This window comes from Plecotus auritus (genome assembly GCF_963455305.1).
Source record: "Plecotus auritus genome assembly, chromosome: 5".
Lineage (NCBI taxonomy): Eukaryota > Metazoa > Chordata > Mammalia > Chiroptera > Vespertilionidae > Plecotus > Plecotus auritus.
In genome coordinates this window covers 89,894,084-89,921,994 of record NC_137776.1, presented here as the reverse complement: position 1 = coordinate 89,921,994, position 27,911 = coordinate 89,894,084, and the positions used below count along the sequence as shown (strand labels likewise).

Genomic DNA, 27,911 nt, shown 5'->3' with positions numbered 1-27,911 from the left:
GATACAGAGAACATTTTGATGGTTGCCAGATGCGAAAGAGGTTGGGGAATGGGTGAAAAAGGTGAAAGAATCAAGAAGTACAAGTTGATCCCTAGCTAATTTGGCTCAGTGGATAGAGTGTTGGCCTGCGGACTGAAGGTTCCTGGGGTTGATTCCAGTCAAGGGCACATGCCTGGGTTGCAGGTTCGATCCCCAGTAGTGGGTGTGCAGGAAGCAGCCAATCAATGATTCTCTCTCATCATTGATGTTTCTCTCTCTCCCTCCTTCTTCCTTCCTCTCTGAAATCAATAAAAATATATATATATTTTAAAAAGAAGTACAAATTGATAGTTACAAATCAGTATAGGGAATATAATCAGTAATATTGTAATAACTATGTATGGTGTCAGATGGGTAATAGATTTATTGGGGGGGTCACTTCATAAGGTGTATAAATGTCTAATCACTATGATGTACACCTGAAACTAATATACTATTGTATGTCAACTGTAATTGAAAAAAAAAGGGGGGAAAATATGCAAGAGGCATTTGGCAGGGGATTCCAGGAAAGCCCAATAGGGGGTGGGGAATGGAGACAGAGAAGAAAGGAGGTTAGAATTTGCATTATCACTGTGGGCAATGAGAACTTAATCCCCCTGGGGCATTTTAGGAGCCAGCACAGAACACATACCTGGGAGAGGCAAAGGAGCTGGCCTATTTGTCCACCAGCTCCCCATCAGTCAGAGCCTAGGCCTGCTTCTGGGGAGGAAACATTAACAGTAAGTAATTCCCTTGCACCCCCAGCCTACTGTGCTTGGAGGCAAAGTGGGTTCCAATGGCTGGAGAAAGCCCTCAGTCAAAGGGATTTCCAGGCCAACATTTGAAAGTGAGGTTGGCCTGTGCAAAAAAAGGTCAAGACCAAGGAGACACGGGCAGGGTCAGCTCCTGGGGGAAGAGGGGGAGAGGAATGGGCACATGTAAGGGCAGTTTAGGGGGTAACACTGACATGATGTGGTAATAAATTGGCTGGGGATGGTGGTGAGGTGGGAAAGAGTGGGTCCAGGATGAGCCACAGTGTTTGACCTCAGCAACTGGAGGAAGAGGTAAAGGGAGACCAGGTATTTAGGAGTGAAGAGATGAAGATTATGAATTGAGTTTTAGATGTGTGGAATCAAGATTTCAGAGCAGGTCAGGGTTGGGGACTTTTCATGTGTCTGTGGTTGCATGAGGTGAAGGGGTGAGAGGGGAAAGAGGAAGCGCCCAGGAGCGGTTCTAAGGATCCCCAGCACTCATCGTGAGGAGCAGCCAGAGACAGGAGGAAAATCAAGGTATCATGGGCGGGAGGGGCCAAGCAGTTTGGGTGTTGCAGTGGGCTTTAGCCACTTTACTCATCCGCTGCCTGAGGGACAGGAGCAGCCTGACTTCCTCCCATAGTTCCAGCCTTCCCTTCCTCTCTACTGAGCCTCCTGGTCTCCCAAAAAGGGCCAGCCTTGGGTGCAGCAGAGTTGGTAGCTGCCTCTGTCTGCATGTCCCCAAGATGAATGCTTAAAAATGACAGGGAAAGGGGCTTTCATTCAGCCCTGAGAGAATGCCAAGCATTTGGGAGAGATAATGGCAAACTTCAATTCACACTGAGAAGTAATATTATGTTTAAACTAGAGGCCTGGTGCACAGATTCGTGCACATTGAAAGGAAATTAATTAGAAGAAATATTTTAGAGGCTGGGGAGGGACCGTGGGATGTTGGCTGCAGGGCATGTTTGGTCTGTCTTGCGCCTAGTCCCGATTGACCAGAACCCAGCAGCAAGCTAACCTACCAGTTGGAGCGTCTGCCCCCTGGTGGTCAGTGCACATCATAGTGACTGGTCGAACGGTCGAACAAGTGGTCAGACACTTAGCATATCAGGCTTTTATTATATGGGATTAGCATGTGAGGTGTTTAAAATGTCCCAGTGCTCTCCAGTGGTTCCACGATGAAGTCCAGCTCCTTGGCCTCCAGACCATCCCAGGCCTCCAGACTAAACATTTCCACTTGGCTCAACCAAATTGCTTTTAATTTCCTGACTGTGTCACTTTCTCTCCTGCCTCTGGTCCTTTGCACATGCTGATCCTTCTGCTACAACACCATTCTCTCTTCTTCACTCTGCCAACCACTCTCCCTTGTAGACTCCACCAGGAATGGGTGCCTGGAGCTCCATTGGCTTAGCTGGCTGCCCTGACTCCTGGAGGAACCAATTTCTCTCCTGGCACTCTGCACTGCATGTAGAGGTTTGCTGGACTGTTCCTGCCTCAGCCTGAGTAGGAACCGTGCCACTCTCCTCTTCTTCCTCAGTGCATGGCACAGGGCCTGCAAGACCAAGTACTCATTGTGTTTGTTGACTGAGTGAAGAGTGAATGCGTATTCTTGACTGAGAGAAGGGAAAGAGGAGAGAAAAAAGAGAGAGTGAAGGCGGAGCAGAGCATTTGAGGGTGCAGGGCTCCCACAGAGGATGTGGGTGGCCCCCAATTTGCTGAACTTGTCACAAACTAGCTGAAGTGAGCTGTGCAGCCCTTGTCACCCATGGAGGGGCGCTCTCCGGAGCATGACCAGGGATCAGAAAGGCGAGCGCTTTGTTCTCCCAGGGCCTCCTGTGAAGAGCATGGAGTGGCTCTGCCGACCGCACTCAGGCCCCAAGTGACCCCTTTGGCAGGGCCTCCTGCTTGACCTTCTGGGTTCCCCATGTTCCTGTTGGGCTCCCCTAGTGCAAAGAGAGATTTGCTCCCATGACCACGGAGCAGGTCTGGGCTGCTAGGCCACCAGAGTCTGCGTCTGGTGAACTGAGCCAGGGCCAAGCTCCAGGCTAGGTCAGCTCCGGCCCAAGCTCAGCTCTGCTGCATCCTCTCGGCCATCATGGGCGAGAGACTCCACTCCTCTGCCTCTCAACTGGAGCACTTTAAAATGAGGATAATAATCGTATGACTCGGGAGGCTGTTGAGAACACGTGAAGGCATCTTGCTGTAGCAGAAGCCTCTTGGCCGGCCTCTGCCAGCTCCTCGGTGCAGATAGGCTGCCCTCTGCCATGGACAGGTGGGGTCCATCTGGGCCCTCTTCCACCTGTGCACTCGGCCGTGCCCGGCAGGCTCCTCTCCTGTGACCCACTTGCCAGTTACCCTGTGAATTCCGACCTCACATTTCTGGTCCTCGGGGAAATTGTAAGCATGTCCGTGCCCAGGTGGACTGAGCTGTGGCAGGCCTGGTGATTTGTTCTCCTGAGGGTCCTCATTGTGCATCCAGGGCTGAGAAACTCATTAGGGACCCCGCCCTGGTTCTGCCTCTAATTTCCTGGGGAGATGTGGATAAGGCTCTTACCGCACCCCTCTCTTCTGGATTTCCCTCTCCTCATGTGAGAAAAGGGCTGTGCTGGGCTTGCAAGGTTTGAGACTGTTTGGCAAAGGCTGGGCAGTGGGTGGAAGGGTGGCCAGGCTGGCCACACCCGCCACACGTGGCTCAGGCCACTCGGATGTGCTTTGCATGTTGGCCTTCTGCAATTTTCATCTAGGAAAGGGGTCTGTTGCTTTGAAAACCTGGTTCACAAGTCCCCGAGGCAGAGGATGTCCAGGCCCTGGCCCCTGGGAAAGGCTTCAGGCCGCTCTGCTGAGAGGTTGGGAGGCACAGCCAAGCACCCAGCGTGGAGTTTAGAACTGAAGTGGTGGACGAGGGGAAATTCCAAAGACTGAAGGGAGCAGAGCAATGACAAAGGGGCAGAGCCGTGGGGTGGGCAAGCCCACCGTGTCCACATCAGAACCGAGCTGGTGGCAGTTCAGCACCCCCCAAGGAGCAGGACCCATGGAGTCCAGGGCCACCGCTGCCCAGCTCACAGGACCTCCATCCTCGCAAGGTCTGCCTGGCACCCAGGGTGGAGAGGGCTGGTGGCCTCTTCCTTGGGGCACGAGGTTAATGGTTAAACTGCCTGGTCCTCTCTGGAGAGGAAGTTAATGTTTGAACACCAGACGAGTCACAGGAAATGCCACTCATGGAACTGTCACCGAGCCCAGCAACTTATCACAAATAAAAAATTAACCTTCCAGCTATTCCGGGTTCCGCGGCCAAGGCCTTCGCAGCGTTCTGTGGGAATGTTTCAGGGTCACCCTGCGAGCCGCACAGCCTGCTCTCCCGAGCTATTTATTGCTCTGTTTACAGAAGCTGATGCCCCTCAGAGCTGGCTGGCGGGAGGCCTTTGGCTCCCCCGAGGGAAGAATGTTCCAGAGAGACGGTGCGGTGGCAGGACAGATGTGGGCTTGGCAGTCAGACAGATCTGGGCGTGTGGATGGCTGTCACGTAGAGGTGTGTGACCTTGAGCAAGACACCGATCCTCCTTGGGCCTTAGTGTCCTCGCTTTTGAAATGGGGACATGCCATCCCCTTTTCTTTTTGTCTCGCCCAGCTGGTTTCCACTCCCAAAGAACATGGGCAGGAAGGAATGGCTGGCTATTTTTTTGGGGAGAGATTTTTCTCTTGGGGTAAAATTAACATAAATTTAGAGTGAGCAATTTAATGGCATTTAACTGTTAATATTAAATCTAGTATGTTTCATTACATTCAATTTTTACATGTGATTAACCAGAATTTAATTCTTTAATTTTATGAATGTGATTTAAGCAATCTTCATTTATGGTCAAATGATGTTTTCTACATTGTTTCTTTTAAAAAATATATACATTTATTGATTTCAGAGAGGAAGGAAGAGGGAGAGAGAGACAGAAACATCAATGATGAGAGAGAATCATCAATGATCAGCTGCCTCTTGCATGCCCCCCACTGGGGATCGAGCCCACTACCCAGGTGTGTGCCCTGACTGGGAATCAAACCCTGACCTCCTGGTTCATAGGTTGACGCTCAACCACTGTGCCACGCCGACTGAGCTCTACATTTTTTCTTAAAAAACAAGTATTATTTAGGTTTGGATATCAGTTGTATGCTTGTGAGTATTATTAGGTTGTATTTTTCATTAACTGAGAAGAGGCTCTGTTAAAATATCCCATTCTGGAGGTCTAAAAAGCTTTTGTATAATTGTGTCAATATTCTGTATGTGTTCCGGTGTAATAGTGCTAAATACCGTGTTTCCCCGAAAATAAGACCTACTTACAGGTTTCCTTCTGGGTGAAATATAAGGCATCCCCCGAAAATAAGGCCCCAGGCTCTGTCTCAGAATGAAAATTAATTTACCGTAAACTGGTCGCTAGGGCCGCCCCGACTGGCGTCTAGCAACCAGTGACGTTATGCGGAGTCCTGACGTTACTGCTGTGTGGAGGCAGAGCGGAGGTCGGAGTGAGTGGTGAGCGCGGGGCGGGAGAGAGGAGGAGACTTTCGCAGATGCGTGTAGAAGAACAGGAGGATTAGAGCGGCAAAGATGGTGAGTGCTGGTCTGTCTCTGGTGACACTACCTGATGCTTGCGGCCGCCTTCATGATGACTGAAGGTTCTCAGTCAGTGGCAGACCCTGTTCCAGCCCAGATCCAGGCCCCAGCAAGCCCAGTGACAGTCCCCAGGCAGGCCCCAGGGGGTAAATGTCTGATAAAGGGGTAGGGGGGATGTCTGGTGAAGGTGTTCAGTGGCACAGGGGTGGGGGGAGGGGGATCACTTAAAATGACACAGGAGGATCAGAGGGGGCAATCAAAATGACACAGGAGGATCAGAGGGGACAATCAAAATGACACAGGAGGATCAGAGGGGACAATCAAAATGACACAGGAGGATCAAAAGGGGTTACTAAAATGGTAATCCCCCCTCTGATTCTCCTGTGCCATTTTGATTCCCCCCTCTGATCCGCCCTGTGTCATTTTGAGTGATCCCCCTCCCCCCACCTTGATACCCCAATTCCTTTTTTTTTTTTTACCCCTAGAAATGAGCACAAAAAGAAAAAGCTACTCTGTGGAGTACAAGAAAGGAATCGTGGAAGACTCTTGGGGCCAAAATCTTACTGCTTTCTGCAAAGAGAAGATGTTGAGTATCCGATTGGTCCGAAAATGGCGAGCAGAGTATGGTAACCTCATTGAACAAGTGGACAAGGGAAATGCTAAAAAGCGCAAGTGTGGATCAGGTCAGCAACCATTATTTTCCGAGCTGGAAGACCTGATCTGTGAATGGGTTGTTGACAGGAGAGCAAAGGCTTTGGTTGTGAATAGGGCCCAGATTTAAGAATTTGCCCTTGCAATGGCACCACAGTTTGACATAGCCCCCGAAGACTTCAAAGCATCACAACACTGGCTGGATAATTTCCTTCAGCGAAGTGAACTGTCTTTAAGAAGATCTACAACATTGTTTAGGTTGGAAGATACTCAAGTTATTAAGCGAGCACTTGCATTCAAGTCCTTTATTGATGATGCTGACTTCTCTAAATACAATCTTTCCAACATGATTGCTATGGATGAAACTGCAGTGTTTATGGGCCAATCATCTCAAACAATTGAACAGCGGGGTGCTTCCTTGGCCTACATTCCCTCCACTGCTTACGAAAGTGCACGTGTTTCCTGTATTTTGGCAATTTGTCTGGATGGCACTAAAATCCCACCTTTAATCATTTCTAAGGGCAAGAAGGAAAAGATTGAAAGTGTTTTGGGTGTTTTTATTCTTGAAACTGAAAAAGCCTGGGCCACACAAGCAGTTATAAGGAAGTGGGTCGATTTAATGCTGCCGCTTGTTATGCGAGGGAGCCAAAGAGGTCTGCTAGTCTGGGATGCAGCCAGCACTCACCACGCTAAAGACATGAAGACATTTCTTCACGAAAGAAAAATAGATCAGATAATGATTCCCGCAGGAATGATGGCCTATCTCCAGACTCTTGATATTGCAATAAACAAGCCATTCAAAGACAATTTGCGCATGGAAATTAATGACTACATTGAAAATAGAATGCAGAGAAATCAGCGTGGAAACTTTGTGAAACCTAACTGCAAGAAGTTGTGACTTGGGTGAAGAATTCATGGGAGAAGATCACTGACAGTTGCATTGCAAATGCACTGCGAGCAGGCTACCTTGACAAGAAGTACTCATTTAAAGACAGTGCTATTGCTAAACATGAGAGATTTGGTCCACTGATTCTGAAAGAAATGGAGTCACAAGAAATTCACCAGGAAATTCAGGAATTGGATTGTTATGATGATGTTCCAGAAGATGATGACATGATTGTCATTGAATAAATGAGTAAATTCTTGATACTGTAGGATTCACAGTTTGTCTGGTTTGTGTTGACAACTGCCATACTACCGTACCATATACAGGTAATAAATTTCCTTTATTTTCATTTAACAATTAATGTGTACCGTATTCTTCTTCATGGAAAAATAAGACACCCCCTGAAAATAAGACCTAGCGTGTCTTTGGGGGCAAAAATTAATATAAGACACTATCTTATTTTCGGGGAAACACGGTACATATACCTTTTGACCAAAATAAAATAAAATAAAATAAATAATGTTGGAGTTAACATTCACAATACCATGTAGCTACCACCTTATCTAGTTCCAAAACTTTTCATCACCCCAAAATAAAACCCCATAACCATGAAGTAACCACTCCTTACCTCCCCTCTCCCCTGGCCCTGATAACCACTAATCCACTTTCTGTCTCTATGCATTTGCTGACTCTGGGCATCCTATCTAATAAAAGAGTAATATGCAAATTGACCATCACTCCAACACACAAGATGGCTGCCCCCATGTGGTCAAGGATGGCTGCCCCCATGTCGACACAAGATGGCCAGCAGGGGAGGGCAGTTGGGAGGGTCCAGGTCTGAAAGGGAGGGCAGTTGGGGGCGATCAAGCCTTCTGGGGAGGGCAGTTAGGGGTGACCAGGCCAGCAGAGGAGGGAAGTTGGGGGCGACTGGGCCTGCAGGGAAAGGCAGTTGGGGGGTACCCAGGCCTGCAGGGGAGAGCAGTTGGGGGGGACCAGGCCTGCAGGGGAGGGCAGTTAGGGGTGACCAGGCTGGCAGAGGAGGGAAGTTGGAGGCGACCAGGCCTGCAGGGAAGGGCAGTTGGGGGGCACCCAGGCCTGCAGGGGAGGGCAGTTGGGGGGGACCAGGCCTGCAGGGGAGGGCAGTTAGGAGTGACCAGGCCTGCAGGGGAGGGCAGTTAGGGGCAAACAGGTTGGCAGGGGAGCAGTTAGGCATCAGTCAGGCTGGCGGGGGAGTGGTTAGGGGGTGATCAGGCTGGCAGGCAGAAGCGGTTAGGGGAAATTAAGCAGGCAGGCAGGTGAGCAGTTGGGAGCCAGCAGTCCTGGATTGTGAGAGGGATGTCCGACTGCCCGTTTAGGCCCGATCCTACCTGGATTGGGCCTAAACGGGCAGTTGGACATCCCTCGAGTGGTCCCAGATTGGAGAGGGTGCAGGCTGGGCTGAGGGACACCCCCCCTGCACGAATTTCGTGCACCGGGCCTCTAGTTTCATATAAATGGGATCCTACAGTATTTGACATTTTGTGTCTGCCTTCTTCCACTGAGCATACTGTTTTTGAGGTTCGTCCACGTTGTAGCATGTTTCAGAATTTCATACGTACTAGTTTTAAATGCACTTTTCTCTAACAAACATTCCTGGGTCCTTTTCTCGATTCTTCTTCTGGCTCCTGGTGGTTTTTGGCAGCCAAACCCTTTCCTCTGCCCTGGGACATCCCCTGCCCCTGCCCACAGCGCACGTCTCCCATCTGTTCCTTGGCACAGCTGATCTTGGCTCATTCTTCAGAAACAAGTAACTTATGTTTGTATAACATTTTAGACATTTTCTTGTTAACTTCTTAGAACAAGCTGCACAGTAAGTACCATTATCCCCATTTCACAGATGAGGGAATTGAGGCTCTGAGGCGCCCAGGAGCACTCAGAGCTGAAAGAAGACTCTCAGCCCAAATCTTTTGACTCTGAATCCTGAGGATTTTCTAGTTTGCAGTCCAGACTGAGACGGCCTTACCCTCCCAAGAAGGGATTTGCTTCAGAAAAAGAAGGGACTGTCGATACCAATTAATCTTTTATTGGTATGACAGGTATCATGAGACTGAGAGCTTAGGTCAGGTGAGGAAGAGGTCTCGGGCTGGAGGAGGAGGCTGTGTGGGGCCGGGAACAGTGTGTGCAGTTCCTGGGAGGGGAAGGGCTCAGCATACGGTGTTCAGAGCTCGCCTGCCTCACCTGGAGCTGGCCTCCTGGAGGGAGATTCTCTGGCGGCCCCAGGTCGGTTGGAAGGTCCTTTATCTCTTCTACTGCAGCCTCCATTCACTGCCTCAGGCATTTCCCAGCCTCCTAATTCCGTGACCCTTTCTGCCTGATACTTTCAGTGGTGGGAAACGCACCACTTCCAAGGCAGTTCACTCCACGGGATGGCTGTGCTCTTGGTTGAAAGAGAAGCACCCGGCCCCGTGCCAATCCCCCTGTGCTGTGTTAGCCATCAGCCATTAGCCATTAGCCATCAGCCATCAGCCATTAGCCATCAGCCATCAGCCATTAGCCATGCCCAGGAAACCCCTGGGCTGCTTCCTTGATGTGTAGGCATGGGCTGTGGGCACTGAGAAGGGCAAGGGGAGACAAGAAGCAAGAAACCAGGGCTGCGCAGGAGCAGGAGCATCTCCTGAACTGCCGTGGGTCCGGTGGAGAGAAAGGGTGTGTGGAGGTGAGCGGGGTCCTAAAGGTGCTAGAAGATGGAAATGGGAAGATGGATAATGGCAGCTCTAGGCAGGGGATAGCGTTAACATTGACAGGGGCCCCACAGTGCTGCATCACTACAGCCTGGCACATTGCTCCTGACATAGTGCAGATTCTGGTCAGGCCATCTGAGCTTGTTTATAAATAAATCCAGGACTGCCGACGGGGCCCTCCTTGGCGAACTCAGGGCGGACTTGCAGTGCACGCAGGGCCCCTGGCGGGGGGCATCCAGAGACTGGCACTGGCCTTTGCCCTGTTCCAACCCCTGCCCACGGCTAGCCCTGCCTCTGGGGCCGCCTCTTTATCTCAGGACAGTGGCAGGACAGAGGGACCCAGTGTTCTCTGGGCCTGGCCCAGTGACAGGGGCTTCACATGTATGAAGGAAACAGTCCTTGTCCATAATCTCCACTGGGAAAAATAGAACTTTCTCCGTTTTCTGTAACTTTATTTTTTTTTATCTCTAATTATTTCTTTTTTTTATTGTTTAAAGTATTACATATATTAGTACATCTATCTCCTTTTTTTCCCCCATTGACCTTCCCCCAGCCTCCCCTAACCCCTGTTGCATGCCCTCATTCAAACCCCACCCAGTGTCTTGTGTCCACTGGTTGTGCTTATATGCATGCATACAAGTCCTTTGGTTGATCTCTTTCCCACTCCGCTCCCCAACACTCCCCAGCCTTCCCGCTGTAATTTGACAGTCTGTTCAGTGCTTTACTGCCTCTGTATCTACCTTTTGGTTTATCAGGTTATAATGTTCTTTATTTCCCATAAATGAGTGAGATCATGTGGTATTTTCCTTTCATTGCTTGGCTTATTTCACTTAACATAATGCTCTCCAGGTCCATCCATGCTGCTGCAAATGGTAGGAATTCCTTCTTTTTTACCGCAGCATAGTATTCCATTGTGTAGATGTACCACAGTTTTCTAATCCAGTCATCTGCTGATGGGCATTTAGGCTGTTTCCAAATCTTAGCTATGGTGAATTGTGCTGCTATGAACATAGGGGTGCATATATCCTTTCTGACTGCTGTTTCTAGTTTCTTGGGATATATTCCTAGAAGTGGGGTTACTGGGTCAAATGGCAGTTCCATTTTTAGTTTTTTGAGGAAACTCCATACTGTTCTCCACAGTGGCTGCACCAGTCTGCATTCCCACCAGCAGTGCATGAGGGTTCCTTTTTCTCCGCATCCTCACCAACACTTGTCGTTTGTTGATTTGTTGATGATAGCCATTCTGACAGGTGTGAGATGGTATCGCATTGTCGTTTTGATTTGCATCTCTCAGATAATTAGTGACTTTGAGCATGTTTTCATATGTCTCTTGGTTGTCCTTATGTCTTCTTTCGAAAAGATTCTATTTAGGTCCCTTGTCCATTTTTTTATTGGATCATTTATCTTCCTTTTATTAAGTTGTATAAGTTCCCTGTAGATGTTGGAGATTAAACCTTTATCAGTGATAACATTTGCAAATATGTTCTCCCATACAGTGGGCTTTCTTGTGGTTTTGTTGATGGTTTCTTTTGCTGTGCAAAAGCTTTTTATTTTGATGTAGTCCCATTTGGTTATTTTCTCTTTAGCTTCCATTGCCCTAGGAGTGGTATCGGTGAAGAAATTGCTTTGGCATATGTCTGAGATTTTGCTGCCTGAGGATTCCTCTAGTATTTTTATGGTTTCCCGCCTTATGTTTAAGTCTTGTATCCATTTTGAGTTTATTTTTGTGCATGGTGTAAGTTGGTGATCTAGTTTCATTTTTTTGCATGTATCTGTCCAATTTTCCCAACATCATTTATTGAAGAGACTGTCTTGACTCCATTGTATGTTCATGCCTCCTTTGTCAAATATCGATTGAGCATAGTGGTTTGGGTCGATTTCTGGGTTATCTATTCTATTCTATTGGTCTATATGTCTGTTCTTGTGCCAGAACCAGACTGTTTTGAGAACAGTGGCTTTGTAGTATAGCTTGAAATCTGGTATTGAGATCCCACCTACTTTGTTCTTCTTTCTCAGGATTGCTGTGGCTATTCGGGGTCTTTTTTTATTCCAGATGAATTTTTGGAGAGTTCTTTCTAGGTCTGTGAAATATGCCATTGGTATTTTAATGGGGAGTGCATTGAATCTATAGATTGCTTTGGGTAGTATGGACATTTTAATGATGTTGATTCTACCAATCCATGAACATGGCATGTTCTTCCATCTGTTTATGTCTTCTTCTATCTCTTTTTTCAGTGTCCTGTAGTTTTCCGCGTATAAGTCTTTTACCTCCTTAGTTAAGTTTATTCTTAGGTATCTTAATTTTTTTGGTGCGATGGTAAATGGGATTGCTTTTTTAATCTCTCTTTCTGTAAGTTCACTATTGGTGTATAGAAATGCCATAGATTTCTTGACATTAATTTTGTATCCTGCTACATTGCCGGATTCATTTATTAAGTCTAATAGTTTTTTGATGGAGTCTTCCTGTTTTTTTATGTACAATATCATGTCATCTGCAAATAAGGACAGCTTTACTTCTTCTTTTCCAATTTAGATGCCTTTTATTTCCTCTTCTTCTCTTAGTTCAATGGCTAATACTTCCAGTACTATGTCGAACAGGAGTGGTGAAAGTGGGTATCCCTGTCTTGTTCCTATTCTTAGGGAAAATGGTTTTAGTTTTGCCCATTGCGTGTGGTTGGTTGTCATATATGGCTTTTATTATGTTGCAGTATGATCCTTCTATTCCCACCTTGCTGAGAGTTTTTATCAAGAAAGGGTGTTGGATTTTGTCAAATGCTTTTTCTGCATCAATTGATATGACTATGTGGTTTTTATCTCTCAATTTGTTTATGTGATGTATCATGTTTATTGATTTGCAGATATTGTACCATCCTTGCATCCCTGGGATAAATCCTGCTTGGTCATGGTGTATGATCTTTCTGATGTACTGCTGGATCCGATTTGCTAGAATTTTGTTGAGGATTTTGGCATCTATGTTCATGAGGGATATTGGCCTGTAATTCTCTTTCATTGTTTTGTCTTTATCTAGTTTTGGTATTAGGGTGATGCTGGATTCATACAATGAGTTTGGAAGTGTTCCTTCCTCTTGAATTTTTTCGTATAGTCTGAGGAGGATAAATTTTAGTTCTTCCTTGAATGTTTGGTAAAACTCCCCTGTGAAGCCTTCTGGCCCCAGGCTTTTGTTTGCTGGAAGTTTTTTGATGACTGCTTCAATTTCTTCCATAGTTATTGGCCTATTGAGATGTTTAGATTCTTCCTGATTGAGTTTTGGAAGGTTATATTTTTCTAGGAATATGTCCATTTCCTCCAGGTTGTCCAGTTTGTTGGAATAGAGTTGTTCATAGTATTTTTTAACAATATTTTGTATTTCTGTGGGGTCTATTATTATTTCTCCTCTTTCATTTCTGATTTTGTTTATTTGGGTCCTCTCTCTTTGCTTCTTGGTGAGCCTGGCTAGAGGTTCATCAATCTTGTTTATGCTTTCAAAGAACCAGCTCTTGGTTTTGTTGATCTTTTGTATTGTTTTTTTGGTCTCTATGTTGTTTATCTCCACTCTGATCTTTATTATTTCCTTCCTTCTGCTTACACTGGGCTTTTCTTGTTGCTCTCTTTGTAACTCTTTGAGTTGTAGGGTTAGGTAACTTATTACCATTTTTTCTTGTTTTTTGCAGTAGGCTTGTAAAGCTATGAACTTCCCTCTCAACACTGCTTTCATTGTGTCCCATAGATTTTGGATTGTTGTGTTTTCATTGTCGTTTGTTGCTATGATGTTTTTTATTTCTTTGATCTCTCTGGTAACCCAGTCATTGTTTAATAGCATGCTGTTTAGTCTCCATATGTTTGATTTTTTTGGATTGTTTTTATTGTAGTTGATTTCCAGTTTTATGCTACTGTGATCTGAGAAGATGCTTGATATGACTTCTATCTTTTTGAATTTGAAGAGACTTTGCCTGTGACCCAACATATGGTCTATCTTTGAAAATGACCCATGTGCACTTGAGAAGAATGTATATTCTGTGGCTTTGGGGTGAAATGTTCTGAAGATGTCAATTAATTCCATCTGGTCTAGTGAGTCATTTAGGATTGATGTTTCTTTGCTGATTTTTTGTTTAGAGAATTTGTCCAATGATGATAGTGGGGTATTAAAGTCTCCTACTATGATTGTATTGCTGTCAATCTCTCCCTTGATATCTTCCAGGAGTTTTTTTTATGTATTTGGGTGCTCCTGTATTGGGTGCATATATGTTTACCAGAGTTATTTCTTCGTGTTGGATTGCTCCCTTCAGTATTACGAAGTGGCCTTCCTTATCTCTTGTTATGTCCTTCACTTTGAGATCTAATTTGTCAGATCTCAAAGTGAGATCTAATTTGTCTGTCTAATATGTATAAGTATTTCTACCCCCACTTTTTTTCATTTCTATTCACCTGAAAAACCTTTTTCCATCCCTTCACCCTCAGTCTGTGTGTGTCTTTCTTTCTGAGGTGGGTTTCTTGTAGACAGCATATATATGGGTCATGTTTTCTTATCCAATCTCTTACCCTATGTCTTTTGATTGGGGCATTTAATCCATTTACATTTAAAGTTATTATTGGTAGGTACTTATTTGTCGCCATTTTTATTCTTTACCCCTGTGTTCCTTCTTCACTTCCTATTTCTTTTTTTTACAGTAGACCCTTTGGCATTTCTTGCATTGCTGGTTTGGTGGTAATAAACTCCCTTAATCCCTTTTTATCTGTGAAGCTCCTGATTTCACCTTCAATTTTGAATGATAGCCTTGCTGGGTACAGTATTCTTGGATTCAGACCCTTCCTTTGCATGACTTTGTATATTTCATTCCATTCCCTTCTGGCCTGATGTGTTTCTGTTGAGAAATCAGTGGCTAGTCTAATGAGGGATCCTTTGTAGGTAACTTTCTGTCTCTCTCTGGCCGCTTTTAAGATTCTTACTTTGTCATTGGTGTTTGCCAATTTAATTATAATGTGCCTTGGTGTCGGTCTTTTGGGGTTCATTTTGCTTGGGACTCTGTGAGCTTCTTGGATTTGTGTGGGTTTTTTCTTCCCTATATCAGGGAAGTTTTCTGTCATTATTTCTTCAAGCAGGTTTTCATTCCTTCCTCAGTTTCCTCTCCTTCTGGCACCCCTATTATGCGGATGTTGTTTTGTTTCGTGTTGTCCCAAAGTTCCCTTAGGCTCTCCTCCTGCTTTTTAATTTTTTTTTTCTAGAAGCTGCTCTACTTGGGTATTTTTTCCTACCTTGTCTTCTAGCTCACTGATGTGGTCCTCTGCTTCTTCTAGTCTACTCTTGATGCTTTCTATTGAGTTCTTTACAGCAGCGATGCCATTTTTCATTTCTTCTTGGTTCTTCTTCATTTCCTCTTGGTTCTTACACATATTGTCAAATTTGTCTTCCGTTCTTTTCATCCACCTTATGACCATTTCTCTGAATTCTTTCTCTGACAGGTTGCTTGCCTCTACTTCGTTTACTTCCTTTTCTGGTGATGCCTGCTTTTCTTTCATATGTTGGCTGTTTCTTTGTCTCCCCATGGTCTCTCTTCTCTGGGTGTGTGGTTATATAGTTTTCTCTCTCCTTTCCGTGAGGGGGTGTAGAGCTCCTCTGAATCCGCATGCTTGTGCCACTTGGGGACTGGTGTTCTCGGGTTCACAGCTGTTCGGTGGGTGCCGTAGTTGTAGATTCTCCAGGCTTTTCAAGCTTCCAATAACATCCACTTTCCCCTTCAAGATAGCGCGGTCTCGGAGGGAACCCAGTAGCAGTGGGGGCTGCCCGGTCAGGGGAGCCTCGTCCAGCAGTCCCCCCAGTCTCCTGGAGTATAGCTGTCCCTCAACTCACTAACAAACACTTCCTCTGCGACCACACACTCTGCCTTTGTTTTCTCACTCACACACTATCTTGCAGTCTGCATTCCCATCGGCAGCCATCTTCTTCTCCTCTCCATTTTCTGTAACTTTAATTCTGGCCCCATTCTCCTGGGATGACAAGAACCTAAGCTTTGGGATTTCCGGACCTTCCCCACAGAGATCCATGCGGCACATGTCTGAGGGGCCCAGAGAGTGGTGGCTGACAGAGCCTGCACAGGCCCGCACAGCTGCCCGTGGGCTGCTCATCTGGACGTGACTTATGCCATCTCGCCTCTCAACAACTCTACCCTGTAGGTGGGCAGGCACCAGGGCACTGTGCCCCTTTCTGGAACCTTCTATGTCCTGCTCATCACTTCCTTTCCCCGTCTCCACAGTCTGAGGAAAGTCTTGCTCCTTTTGTTTCCCCCCAAGCATTTGGATTACACCAGAATTCCTCTTCATCCCCCCTTCCCAGCCCTTTGGGGTTGCAGCCAGGAAGACTGTAGGTTTTCCTGCCCTCTGGAGCCCGTGAACCAGTAATCTGAGGAGGAAGAGAGAGAGAAAGAAGAAGAAATACCAGGAGACAAAAAAGGAACAAAGGTTAATATGTTGAAAAATACTGCACTGCACACACAAATCACTTATTCTCACTAAAATCCTGGGGGTATTACTATGCCCATTTTATAGAAGAGGAAACTGAAGCTGATAGGGATAAGGGGCAAGGCCTAGGTAGATTGGGGTCCAAAGCTCACCCTAGCTCCACCACACCACCTGCCTCAAGCCAGTATCTCATGCTGTCCACTCGGGCCCAGGCACTCGGCAGGCACCGCTGCTCTCCCAGATGGCACCTGTGGTCCGATGCTGTCTTTTCTTGTGTCCCCACTTAAACTTCCCAGCTGTTCATCCCATCCCCTCCAGCCAGGCAGGCAGTGACAACAGGTGACCATTAGAAATGGCGGAGGGGTGGGAGGTGTGCCCCTCACCTGCCCTGGGCCCTGACATTCTCGCAGCAGCTGATTTCTGTCTGTTTCAGCCCTGCCTTCCAGAGGAAGTGAGCCCTCCTAGTGGCTCAGTAGCAGTGGCCCTGTTTACAAAGCTCTCCCATCATACTGCCCTCACCCCCAACTCGGGCGTCCAGCTGTGCCACTATGCTCCTAAAACTACCAGGATCCCACAGTGGCCTGAATCTTTCGCATGGTCCCTTCCTTCCAGAGCTCCCGGGGAGACTAGGACAGGACGCCCTCCGGCCCTCCGCCAGCCCAGAGCAGGAGCTGGTGGGGATGGGGCCAGAGACCCTCCCTCACACCCTGGAGCTAAGGCAGTCCCTGCAAGCAGCTGGAGGCGCACAGAGCTCCCTGCTCCCCCCACCTTATTCCCACAGCCCAGCTGCAGCCGCACTACCTGTGTTGGGATTTCCTTAGTAATTTTCCCTTTAAAACAGTTGACTTTCCCCGCATCGTGCTGTACATGAGATCTTAGACTGGCTCATCCTGGTAACTGCAGCTTGGTGGCCTTTGCCCCAGCTCTCCCCATTTCTCCCACCCAGCCCCGGGACCACCCTACTACTCTCTGGTTTATGAGTCTGACGTCTTTGGACTCCACAGATGAGTGAGGTCACATAGTATTTGTCTTTCTGTGTCTGGCCTATTTCATTTAGCGTAATGTCCTCCAGGTTCATCCATGCTATCACAAGCGGCTGGATTTCCTTGCTTTTTAAGGCTGAGTAGTATTTTATTGTAATTCTCTTTATTCGTTCATCTTTCCATGGACAGTTAGGTTGTTTTCCTATCTCGGACCTTGTGAACAATGCTGCAGGGAATACAGGGGTACAGCTATCTCTTTGAGACACGTACTTCCTTTCCTTTGGATAAATACCCAGAAGTGGAATTGTTGGATCATATGATAGTTCCACAGTTAATTTTTTGAGGAGCCTCCATCCTGCTTTCCGCAGTGGCTACACCAGCTCACATTCCCACCCACAGTGCACTAGGGCTCCCTTTTCTCCAAATGACTTTTTACTAACTTAACCTCATCATAAACTGTAGTAGCTATAAAATCACAAATGTGATATGCTAGTTCTATAACTTTTTGATTCATATTTAAAATTCTCTTTAAGAATGTGTAACTATTAGAAGTAAAGTGTTCTACCATGTCCCAGCTAACAGTGCACACCACACAGGAGGTGCTCCCTGATGGTGGGCACTGGGTCTGTCCCCACACGGTCCATGACCAGACGGGGAAGCCGAAACTGGGAGCCAGTGTGGCATGTCATGTGCTCAGGACACAGCGAGGTGTGTGGAGTTAGCATCCAGGTCTGCTGCCACCAAAGGTAGCCCAGCAGGTGAGGTCCCAGTTGCACCATTATAAGCTCTGTCACCAGCACATGTCACTTTACCCCTTGGAGCCTGGGTTTTGTCCTCTCTGCTGTGGGGCAGTGACCCTGCCTGACCCCTACAGACTCCACAGTGTCTGACTGTGTCCAGAACAGGCCGGATGGCCCCTTCCCCACCCTTTTCTCTCTCCAGGGCTGCTGTGGAAGGCGTGGCAGTGAACCACTGGCCAGGGACCCCACAGGGGAGTCTGCCCCCCTTTCTTCCTCACCTCTCACCACCAGCCATTTCTACCCTGCCTTTTGCCAGTACCAGGCCAGTGTCCCTGCAGGCCCAGCCTGGCTGGACCCAGGTCAGGAAGCCTGCCGGAGGCCCTGGCACCACCCCCATCTGTCTGGCCACCCGGCCATGGGTTGTCCAGCCTCATGGACTGGAGCTGTGGGCCAGTGTCCTGCTGACCTGGTCAGCCCAGCCCTGAATCCATTTCTCCCAAAGTGAGGGAAGAGGCTCCTGCATTCTCTACAGCTGGAAGGGCGCCCCCGCTTCTGATCCAGGTGATGCTGCGGAGCTGGCAGGGAGGCCGCACCCTGGCCGAGGCGCTGCACCCCACGGGGTCTCTGCAGGAGCGTGGGCGAGGGCCCAGCTCAGCCTCCAGGCTTCACTCGCAGTCATCTGTGAAGAGCCTTCTCAGGACCATGTCACCATCCCAGGGGCATCTGGGGAGGCCAGAGCCCCGGGGTCTGAGAGCTCCAGGGCCCATGCCAGGCCGGTGAGTGGTGTCCACAGCTGGAGTCCTGACAGCCAGTGGCTGGGACGTGGTGGGTTCTGGGACACTTCCAGAGGGAGAGGGGCTCCGCCCGCCTCAGCCTGGCTCACTGTGAGAGCTGGGTGAAGGTTCAGGAATATCTAAGGGGCTCTCACCCCCTACATTCCTCAAAGGACAGACACATGGTTCCTGGGTCCCATAGAAGCGTTGACAGTCCTTGTGGGAGCCACACCCAAACCCTGCCTGTGTACATGGTCTCTCCCTGCCCTTCCCACATCTCCCTTCCAGGACTACAACCTGTCCTGTAATCCTGGGGCTGCTTTACATCCGGAGCCCTCGGCCCCACATCCTGATCTAGGCCTGGCCTCCCTCCCACGCCCCCTCCCCCCTGTCTCCCTCTGGGGGCTGGTCCTGCTGCTTCACCTTCTCCACCCTCCAGTCCCCTCCCTGCATCCTGCACAGCCCCACGCCATTTCTCCTCCACCTCCTGGCCTCTCCCAACATCCTCAGCCTGGCTTCCGTGGGGAGAGCTCTAGGAAGCTGGCATTGGTGCCACCTGGAGACAGGGCATGTGGGCAGAACCTGTGCCGTGGCACCAAGCATCATGGCTAGCCAGTCCTGGCCTCCATTTCCTGGCTTGGTGACTCCAGGAACCCACTGGCTGCGCTGCCGTGGATTGAATGAGCTCCCACATGTAACCCAAGCAGAGCTGGCAGGCAGAGGACTGGGGCCCAGGGCCTGAACATAGAGTTTAAGTCAAGTGTGGCTCCCACGTGTGTTCAGTGCCTATGCTGTGCCCAGCCGGTTGCAGGTGCAGGCCTGCGGCAGTGGGGCCTCGCGTAGGCTCTGCTCTCACAGGCTCGCTGGCCCGTGCAGGGAGCTGCCTGCACCCAGGCACCAGGTGGAGCTGCCCTGGGCAGGACCTTCCTGGTCCTGGGGAGGCTGCCTGTCTCACTATCTCAGGTTTGCTGGTGGATCTGAGCGCAGAAATAGGGCCCCCATGGAGGGGAGGGGGGATTGTCAAAGCAAGGCCAGCTGAGCACAGGCAGCAGCATCTCCGGGGAGTTGCCACAATACATTCCCAGGTCTCAGAATGCCGGTTAGCCTCTCCTGGGGGTGGCCTAGGATCTGCACGTTATACTCGGGTGATCTTGGAGGATCAGCACCTCTGAGTGGGACAGGCCTCCAGGGAACTTCACTTAGAGGAGAAACAGGTGTCCAAGGACATTGATGCTTTGGGCTTGTATTCATGCCTGAAAAGAGACTCTGACTCTTTACAAAAGCTGGGCTTTGCCCTCTGGCTACATGCCATACCCATCTCCCAGTCCCTGGAGGTGAAATTGCCCTGCAGGTCAGAGCCCCAGCCTGGCCGCCTCCTGGTACCAGGATGAGACTGGAAGGAGCCTGGGGACAACGGCGGTGGCAGCTGCCTTTCATCTGACCCGCTGCGTGGGGTTGATCTCTTCCTCTTGACAACCTGGGAAGAAGGCACTCCACCACCCACCTCCCCGCCCCCCGCCACACACACACACCCTAAGAGAAGAGAAATGGGCTGGGGAAGCTCCCGGGTGGTAAGGCAGGATCGGAACCCAAGCCTGTGGGACTCCAGAAACCAGGTGCTCTTCCTGAGGGTCCTGGGCTCTGGTGGGGAGGTCTGCGCTCTGTTCCCCAAACTGGATGAGGGCTGACCCTTCTCACCTCATGAAGTCACCTCAGCCCCCTTCCCAGCCCCTCCAAACCGCCACGGTGCTGCTGTCTCAGGGACTGACGGGGGTCCCAGAAGGCCGGCCCAGGAGCTCTTTCCCTGCGTTTCTTTCCCAGCAGCCAACTCTGAGAGAATCGGTGGCTGGTGATGTTGAATGATAACTTTTAAAAGAGAGTGCAATCATAACTCACAAATATAAAGTGAACACCTGCCAAACATTGTACTTAATTAGTGAGAGAACCAGTCGATGTTACCACTGGTTCATAGGAAAATTCAAAGCACCTCACACATAAGACTGAATGGTGAAATGAATTTATAAACAGATGCAGAACTGGGTGAGTACAATTTTGACCAGTTGAAATCCAACTGGACAAAACCCATTTGCATGCCTGTGGACAAGAGTCATTTGCATTGCTATCAGTTATCTACAACTTAGAGTTGCATATAGCTCAAGGACAACCAAAGTCCCCAAAGACAAGAAAAGTTGGGAGACCGTAGCATCAGATAACCGGAAGGCTGCCTTCGAAGTGCCTTATTTTGCATTGAAGACACCAGCAATCTCCTGACTCCTTTCAAAGTCCTTCATTTACCAGATTTGGGCCACAAACGTGGCTCTGAGCTTCCTGGCAGCCAAGTCAGAGAGGAATCAGTGTCTCTAAGGACAGCTGTGTCGTTGTTGTTCACCGTATGCTCAGCTTCTCGTTGCCTTGGGACTGGGTTCCTCTTCCAGGAGGGAGGCTCGTGAAGGAACCCAGTGAGAAGGAAGTATTTCCACAATATTTCCATGGCAGATGCAGTGGCCGCACCACTGCAGCTCCCAAAGGCCAAGGCAGGGCCTCTCAGTGTGTCCCGGCCAGCAGCAGGAGCCTCACCTGGGAACTTGTTAGAAAGGCAGATTCCCAGGTTCACCGAGACTCTGGGGGCGGGGCTCAGCTAGCTGTGTTTCACCAAGCCTTCTGGATGATTCCAATGCAAGCTGAAATTTGAGAATCCTGAGGTTAGGATTCTCAACCTCACCATCCCTTTGGAATGACCTGGAAAGCTTGACCACAACACCATGCCGGGGACCACCCAAGACCAATTAAATCAGGATGGCTGGTTTAGGGCCCAGTTATGTGTATTTTTGAAGCTCCCCATAGGGTTATACTGGTAGCCAGGATGGAGGCTCACTGCCATTGAGTCATTTAATGAGAGCCAAGGGCCGGAGATGTCTCTGCTCTAGAGAAAGCTAAACCTGCACTAATGAGTCTCCTTCCCTCCCTCCCTCCCTCCCTCCCTCCCTCTCTCCCTCCCTCCCTCCCTCCCTCCCTCCCTCCCTCCCTGTCCTCAATACTGAGCACTTCTATGGCAGAGTCCAGGGCCCCAGACAAAAAGGCACTCAGAAAGGCAGTCCCTAATGGGAACTCCTGGGGATGACGGCAGGGCAGCGGGGGTAGCCCTTGGCCCAGGCTCCATCCCTAACTGATGCTGCTGCTCTTCTTGGCAGGCTGCACGGGGCTGTGGGAAAACATGAGCTGCTGGCCCTCCTCTGAGCCTGGACAGACGGTGGAAGTGGAGTGTCCACGATTCCTCTGGATGCTCACGGGCAGAAACGGTAACCATCAGCCCAAGGGCCGCTGAGAGGCTGTGGGTGGCCTCTGAGCGGGGACCCATGAGGCCAAGGAAACTTCTTTGGGGACAAATACTGAGTGGAATGATGGGGGTGGGGTCCTTGTTAGGGATTGGAAACCTTTTTTGGGGGCGGGGTTAATCCTTAGGATCCCAAGCAAGGGGGCAGGAGGCAATGTACTGGGGACATGGAAAAGGAGTGTAGGCTGACTTCTCTCTGCACCGTGTGCCCAAGTAGGGTCTCCGCTCCTTCCTCCTATGTTCCTGCCCCTCAGGAACCAGGACCCTTGCTCCAGCACCGTGCCTGGGTCCCAGCCAGGCACAGCCTGGCCTTCCAGGACACTTGCTTCCTGTGCCCCTTCTGCTAGCCCTGCTGATCGGCTGGCCTTCTAGGGGTCTCTTGCCCGAGGAAAGCTACGTTTACAAGGACTTTCTTAATCTCAAGCAGGGAGGCAAGGAGGCTGCTCAGACGGATGCTCAGGGACTGATGCTGGCTACAGCCCCATATGTGCCAGCCTTTAGTCATCACAACTCTCTCCATATCACAGGTCCTGCCCCCGTCCCCTCCCCCGCCCCTCCCCCGCACTTGGCCCATCAAGAGTGATAATAACAGACAAAGAGGGGCTTAGCAGTTTGTACAGCTAGGAGATGGAGAAACCAGGACTCAAACCCAGATTTCTCCGACTTCAAAGCTGGAGCTCTGTTTGAGGCCATGGTCAAGGTAGGCCTGGGCCCTAGTGGGGGTCACCCTGAGTGGAGGCCTTTGGCCCATTTGCTCCGTGGGATCATTTAAAGTCTAAGGCCTGGCCTGGCCTGCCACCCCTCCCCTCATCCAAAGTCAGGACACTATGACGGGCACACACCAAAACCTCAGTGCAGGACAGGAGTGTACATGCTGCACACCATGGTTCTCTAGTGCACACGCACGTGCGCACACACCAAAACTGCATGCGGGGCAGGGGTGTATATGCTGCACACCATGGTTCTCTAGTGCACACGCATGTGCGCACACACCAAGACTGCATGCGGGGCAGGGGTGTATATGCTGCACACCATGGTTCTCTAGTGCACACGCATGTGCGCACACACCAAGACTGCATGTGGGGCAGGAGTGTACATGCTGCACACCATGATGCTCTAGTGCACACGCACATGCGCACACACAGATTTGGGGAACAGGCTGCTGTATCTCACTGTTCCTCTCAGCCTCACTTGACGCCCCCGATACAGAAATTGGAGGGGGCCCCACCTCTCTGTTTACTGCTTGGGTAATGCTAGCTGCTGACACAGACAGACCCCCGGATCTCGCAGCTTCCTCCAGTGCCGTCTGCCAAGTCCCCAGCAGGTGCTTCGAGGGGCAGGAGGCTCTCTCCCCTGGGGTCTGGCATCCGGGCACTTCCCTGCTGGGTGCTGGCACACAGCTTGCAGGCTGACTAGGGGGATTTTGAAGGACCAGGCCTGAAAGGGATACCACTTCTGCCCATATTGCTTCTGCCAGAGCTCAGTCACATGACAACTCCTCATTGCAAGCGATGTGGGAAATGGGGCCCTATTGGGTACCAGCCTCTGCCTCTGGGCCCAAGGAAGGAGTGCCCAGTGAAGACAAGCCGGTGTTCTGGAGCCCTCCTTTATTTATTTATTTACTTATTTATTTATTTATAAATATATTTTTATTTTCAGAGGGGAAAGGAGAGAGAGAGATAGAAACTTCAATGATGAGAGAGAATCATTGATCGGCTGCCTCCTGCATACCCCCTACTGGGGATTGGCCCGCAACCCAGGCATGTGCCCTTGAGCGGAATCAAACCTAGGACCCCTTCAGTCCACAGGCCAACGCTCTATCCACTGAGCCAGACCAACTAGGGTGAGCCCTCCTTTAGTAAGAAGAAACTAATAGTAACTTAATTCTATCTCAGGTACCCACTGCATGGGCCCAGATAGGATGGGTGTCCGTGTGACTGGAGAAACTGCGGGCTGGATTCTGCCCCAGATATTTTTCTGTGTGTGCCAGGCCTAGACTGTTCCCTCCAGGATGCATCCCTTTGAGTCTTAAAGGGGCATTGGTCTTCCAAAGTTCCTTAAAAACCCACTCCCCAGGGGGGCCCGGCCTTGGCCTCTTGCCCCTCTATCTTAGTGGGAATTGCAGCCCTAAAGCAGCAGAGGTTCCTAACCTGATGAGGGTCCTGGGGCCCCTTGAGAATCAGATGAGGTTCTCATCTGATTCTCCTTCTTTGGACCAACAGTCCCTGAGCTTCAGTGTTCTCACCTGTAAAATGGGGAGAATAAGTAGCACCAGCCCTGTAAGGCTGTGCTTGGAAATAACTTTTAAATATCTCCTTTGTCTCCTCTTTTCCCCTCATATCCCTTCTTGGCCTTCCTTTCTACCCCGAAGTCCCGCCACAGGCACACACAGCAGCAGCAAACTTATCTACAGCCTTTATTTCCTGGCATCACCCCTCCTTGTCTGTCTCTGGGGTACATGGAACTCAGAACACAGGTTAATCCAGGCATGACCTTGAGTAACTTGCTGGTCAGGTGCAAGGCCAGGACCAGACCCTGGTCTCAGAGGACTCCCTGTCCAGTGCTCCTCTCTGGCTGGCCACATTCTCCTGTTGGAGGAAGCTCTCCTCTTTTCCAAGCCCTCCTGTCACAGCCCTCTCAGAGCCACTGTGCCTCTGTCTCCCCTACCATCCCACTGGCCCTTCCACAGAGGCTCATGGCCATGTCCCTCCCCAAACAATTGCTTGAACCCCTGCCTGCCTCATTAACTAGAGTCCAACTGTCTCCTCCTTGAGGCTCCTCAATCTTAATTGCTCAAGACCCACTGGGGATCACTCATGGGGTGCAGTTCCAGGCCTGCGTGCTGAGGGAAGAAAGCAGGGTTCCTATGCCAACCTCTGTTGCAGGTTCTTCTTGCTGCCACCAGGTGTCGCTCTAGGGCTACAGGACGGACCCGCTGGCCACACTGAGGCTCTGCCTGTTGAGTGCTAAGCATAGGCCCCCAAGGGGGTGGGGTGGGATAGCTTACCTGGGGGGAACTATTGTGCTCATACCCAGCCCCAGGCCCAAGGCATGGGCCAGTCCCATAGCATAGGTCAGTCCAGCCTCCCACCTCCCACCACTACCTTCCCTCCCCATAGATCGTTGGGGTCCAGTTAGGTCCCAGTCCCTATGTCTCCTCTCAGGAGAGAAGGCTTCCCTCACTGATCTCCCACAGGTTTCCAGGGTTCCCCACCCCAACCCAGGAAGGAGTGCCCAGTGAAGACAAGCCGGTGTTCTGGAGCCCTCCTTTATTTATTTATTTACTTATTTATTTATTTATAAATATATTTTTATTTTCAGAGGGGAAAGGAGAGAGAGAGAGATAGAAACTTCAATGATGAGAGAGGATCATTGATCGGCTGCCTCCTGCATACCCCCTACTGGGGATTGGCCCGCAACCCAGGCATGTGCCCTTGAGCGGAATCAAACCTAGGACCCCTTCAGTCCACAGGCCAACGCTCTATCCACTGAGCCAGACCAACTAGGGTGAGCCCTCCTTTAGTAAGAAGAAACTAATAGTAACTTAATTCTATCTCAGGCACCCACTGCATGGGCCCAGATAGGATGGGTGTCCGTGTGACTGGAGAAACTGCGGGCTGGATTCTGCCCCAGATATTTTTCTGTGTGTGCCAGGCCTAGACTGTTCCCTCCAGGATGCATCCCTTTGAGTCTTAAAGGGGCACTGGTCTTCCAAAGTTCCTTAAAAACCCACTCCCCAGGGGGGCCCGGCCTTGGCCTCTTGCCCCTCTATCTTAGTGGGAATTGCAGCCCTAAAGCAGCAGAGGTTCCTAACCTGATGAGGGTCCTGGGGCCCCTTGAGAATCAGATGAGGTTCTCATCTGATTCTCCTTCTTTGGACCAACCATGCCTGTGCACACAAACACTGAGGGTGCTTTCAGGGCTCCTTGAGGTGAACCTGGTAAGGATCCTTACCCGTGAAGCATTAAGCCCAGGGGAAGTGGCGGGGGGGAGGGGTGTTGAAGGGACTCCCGAGAAAGTCCAACCTTGTCTCCCTGCAGTTTTGCCGAGGGCCCGGTCAGCAGAGGGCACCGCCTGCTTGCCGCTCAGGGCACCTGGCCTGTATCACATGCAGCTGCATCAGTGAGGAGAGGGCCCCAAGGGGCAGCCCCACCGCTGTGGGCAGGCGCTGTCTGGCAACAGATCTGGGCTTCATGGTTTGCATTCTCTTCGCTCATCTTCCCAGCCAGCCAGCCAGCCCGAAGCTGACCACGTGCTTTCCTGTCTGACAACCTAGCTCCGTGACCTAACTCCACCTTCTCCAGGTGCCAGGGTTCCAAGCCCCATCACTCTTGGTCCATTTTAGAAAGACACAAGGCAGCGGCAAGTGACACTGCGGTGCCTGGTGTGCGTGGCACCAGCTTGGGCCATCTCTGTGTGCCCTCGTGTCTCCCGCTCAACTCTGCAGTGTGAGTGATTATTCCCATTTGGCACAGAAAGGAGATGCACCGAAGGTCACACGGTGACCAAGAGGCAATGCTGGCTTTCAAACGTGGATCTGGCTGATTCTAAAACTGCACTCCAGGCCTTGTGAGCCTTCACAGGCTGGGCATGCCAGTGCCCAAAACCATGGTCTCCTGCTGCTGGAAGCTGCCCCTGGGTCTGCAGGGAGGGGGCCAGGCTGGAAGGCGGTACAGTGATGGGACATGTCCTAGCTGGGCGTTGTTACCCTTCTGAGCCTTGGTTTTCTCATCTGTAAAACGGTCAGCAGCCCCTGCCTCACTGGGGCCCTCTGACGATTAGATCAGCATCCGTACGTTCACATTGGCTGGTCCTGGAAATACTAGTATACTCGTATTTCTCTGGCTCAGTGGAATCTGCTTGAGCCTAAACCCTGAAAGCCAGTGAGCCGACCCTGGGGCTTGTCAGAAGGAGCATGGCAGCCCAGCTGGGATAGTTCAGGGGCCCCGAACAGGGTACAGATGAGAGCAAAAGTGGTGTCAGGGCTGTGATCAGCTCCCTGCACCCCTGCGGCACCCACGGCAGCCAGACCCAGGGACCGGAACTCAGCCCTTCTTGGCAGCCAGAGTGGCGATGCAGCTGAGCCTGTTGTCCCAATGAGGGAAGCTCCTGGTGGCTCTCCAAGGTCCCGCCCTTGGCTGGCAGCTCCCCTCCCCCAGTGCTCCAGCTCCTGCTCTACAAGCTCTTGGTGGGCAATGTCTCCCCTCTTCCCCATGGAGAGCTCAGAGCTCTTCACCCCTCAGCTGCTTCTCCAGCCATCCAGCCAATGTTTGGAGAGCAGGTACTCTGGGTGGGTGTGGGGAACCCTCAGAAATCACCTGCTAGGGGAGGCAGGGAAGCCACTGCACCCCATTGAAGAGATGGGGTACAGCCTGTGCTGGAGCTGGGCAGGGAGCTCCAGATGCCATGGTGCAGATCAGCAGTGGCGGGTGGAGGGTGGGCAGGGGAAGGCCCTCCGTGAGCATTGAGGAACCTTGGAGCTGAGTTTGGAGCCTGCGGAGGGAAGGGTGAGGGGGCAGGTGGGAGTGAACAGGGGTGTAAGAGAGCCCTGGGGTGGGCTGGCGCTGGAGCAGGGGCCCTGAAGTCTGCCGTGGCCGTGGCCTGGACCCCTGGGGCCTGGCTCTGGTGGAGTTGTTGTTGCACTGAGCACTGTGCCCTGGCCAGTCCCTCCTCATGCAGGTCTCTCTCTCTCTCTCTCTCTCTCTCTCTCTCTCTCACACACACACACACACACAACACACACACACACACTCACACACACACTCACACACTCACACACACACACTCACACACACACACACACACACACACACACACACACACACACACCAGGTCTTTGCCCCTTCTAGGCCCAGCTGCTTACCACCTCTCCCTCCACTTTTCCTGATGGGCAGACCTATGTATTCTTCAAGGATCAATTGAGCCAACTGGAGTGGACTCTGTGGTTCGGAGTAAGGCAGCTGGGGACAAAGTGACAGAGGAAGCTCCAGGCTGC

At 50.4% G+C, this 27,911-nt stretch overlaps 1 protein-coding gene across 3 annotated transcripts in view; it reads left to right on the top strand.

The window, feature by feature from the left end:
* Positions 1–27,911, top strand: part of SCTR (secretin receptor) — a 95,321-nt gene that overhangs the window by 36,831 nt on the left and 30,579 nt on the right. For all 3 annotated transcript variants that reach the window (XR_013960658.1, XM_080669460.1, XM_080669459.1), the window contains exon 3: positions 21,774–21,881. Coding sequence is in view for 2 of the 3 variants with exons in the window: in XM_080669460.1 (XP_080525586.1) it covers positions 21,774–21,881 (108 nt within the window). In the remaining variant the exon portion in view is untranslated. The remainder of the gene's footprint in view (positions 1–21,773; positions 21,882–27,911) is intronic.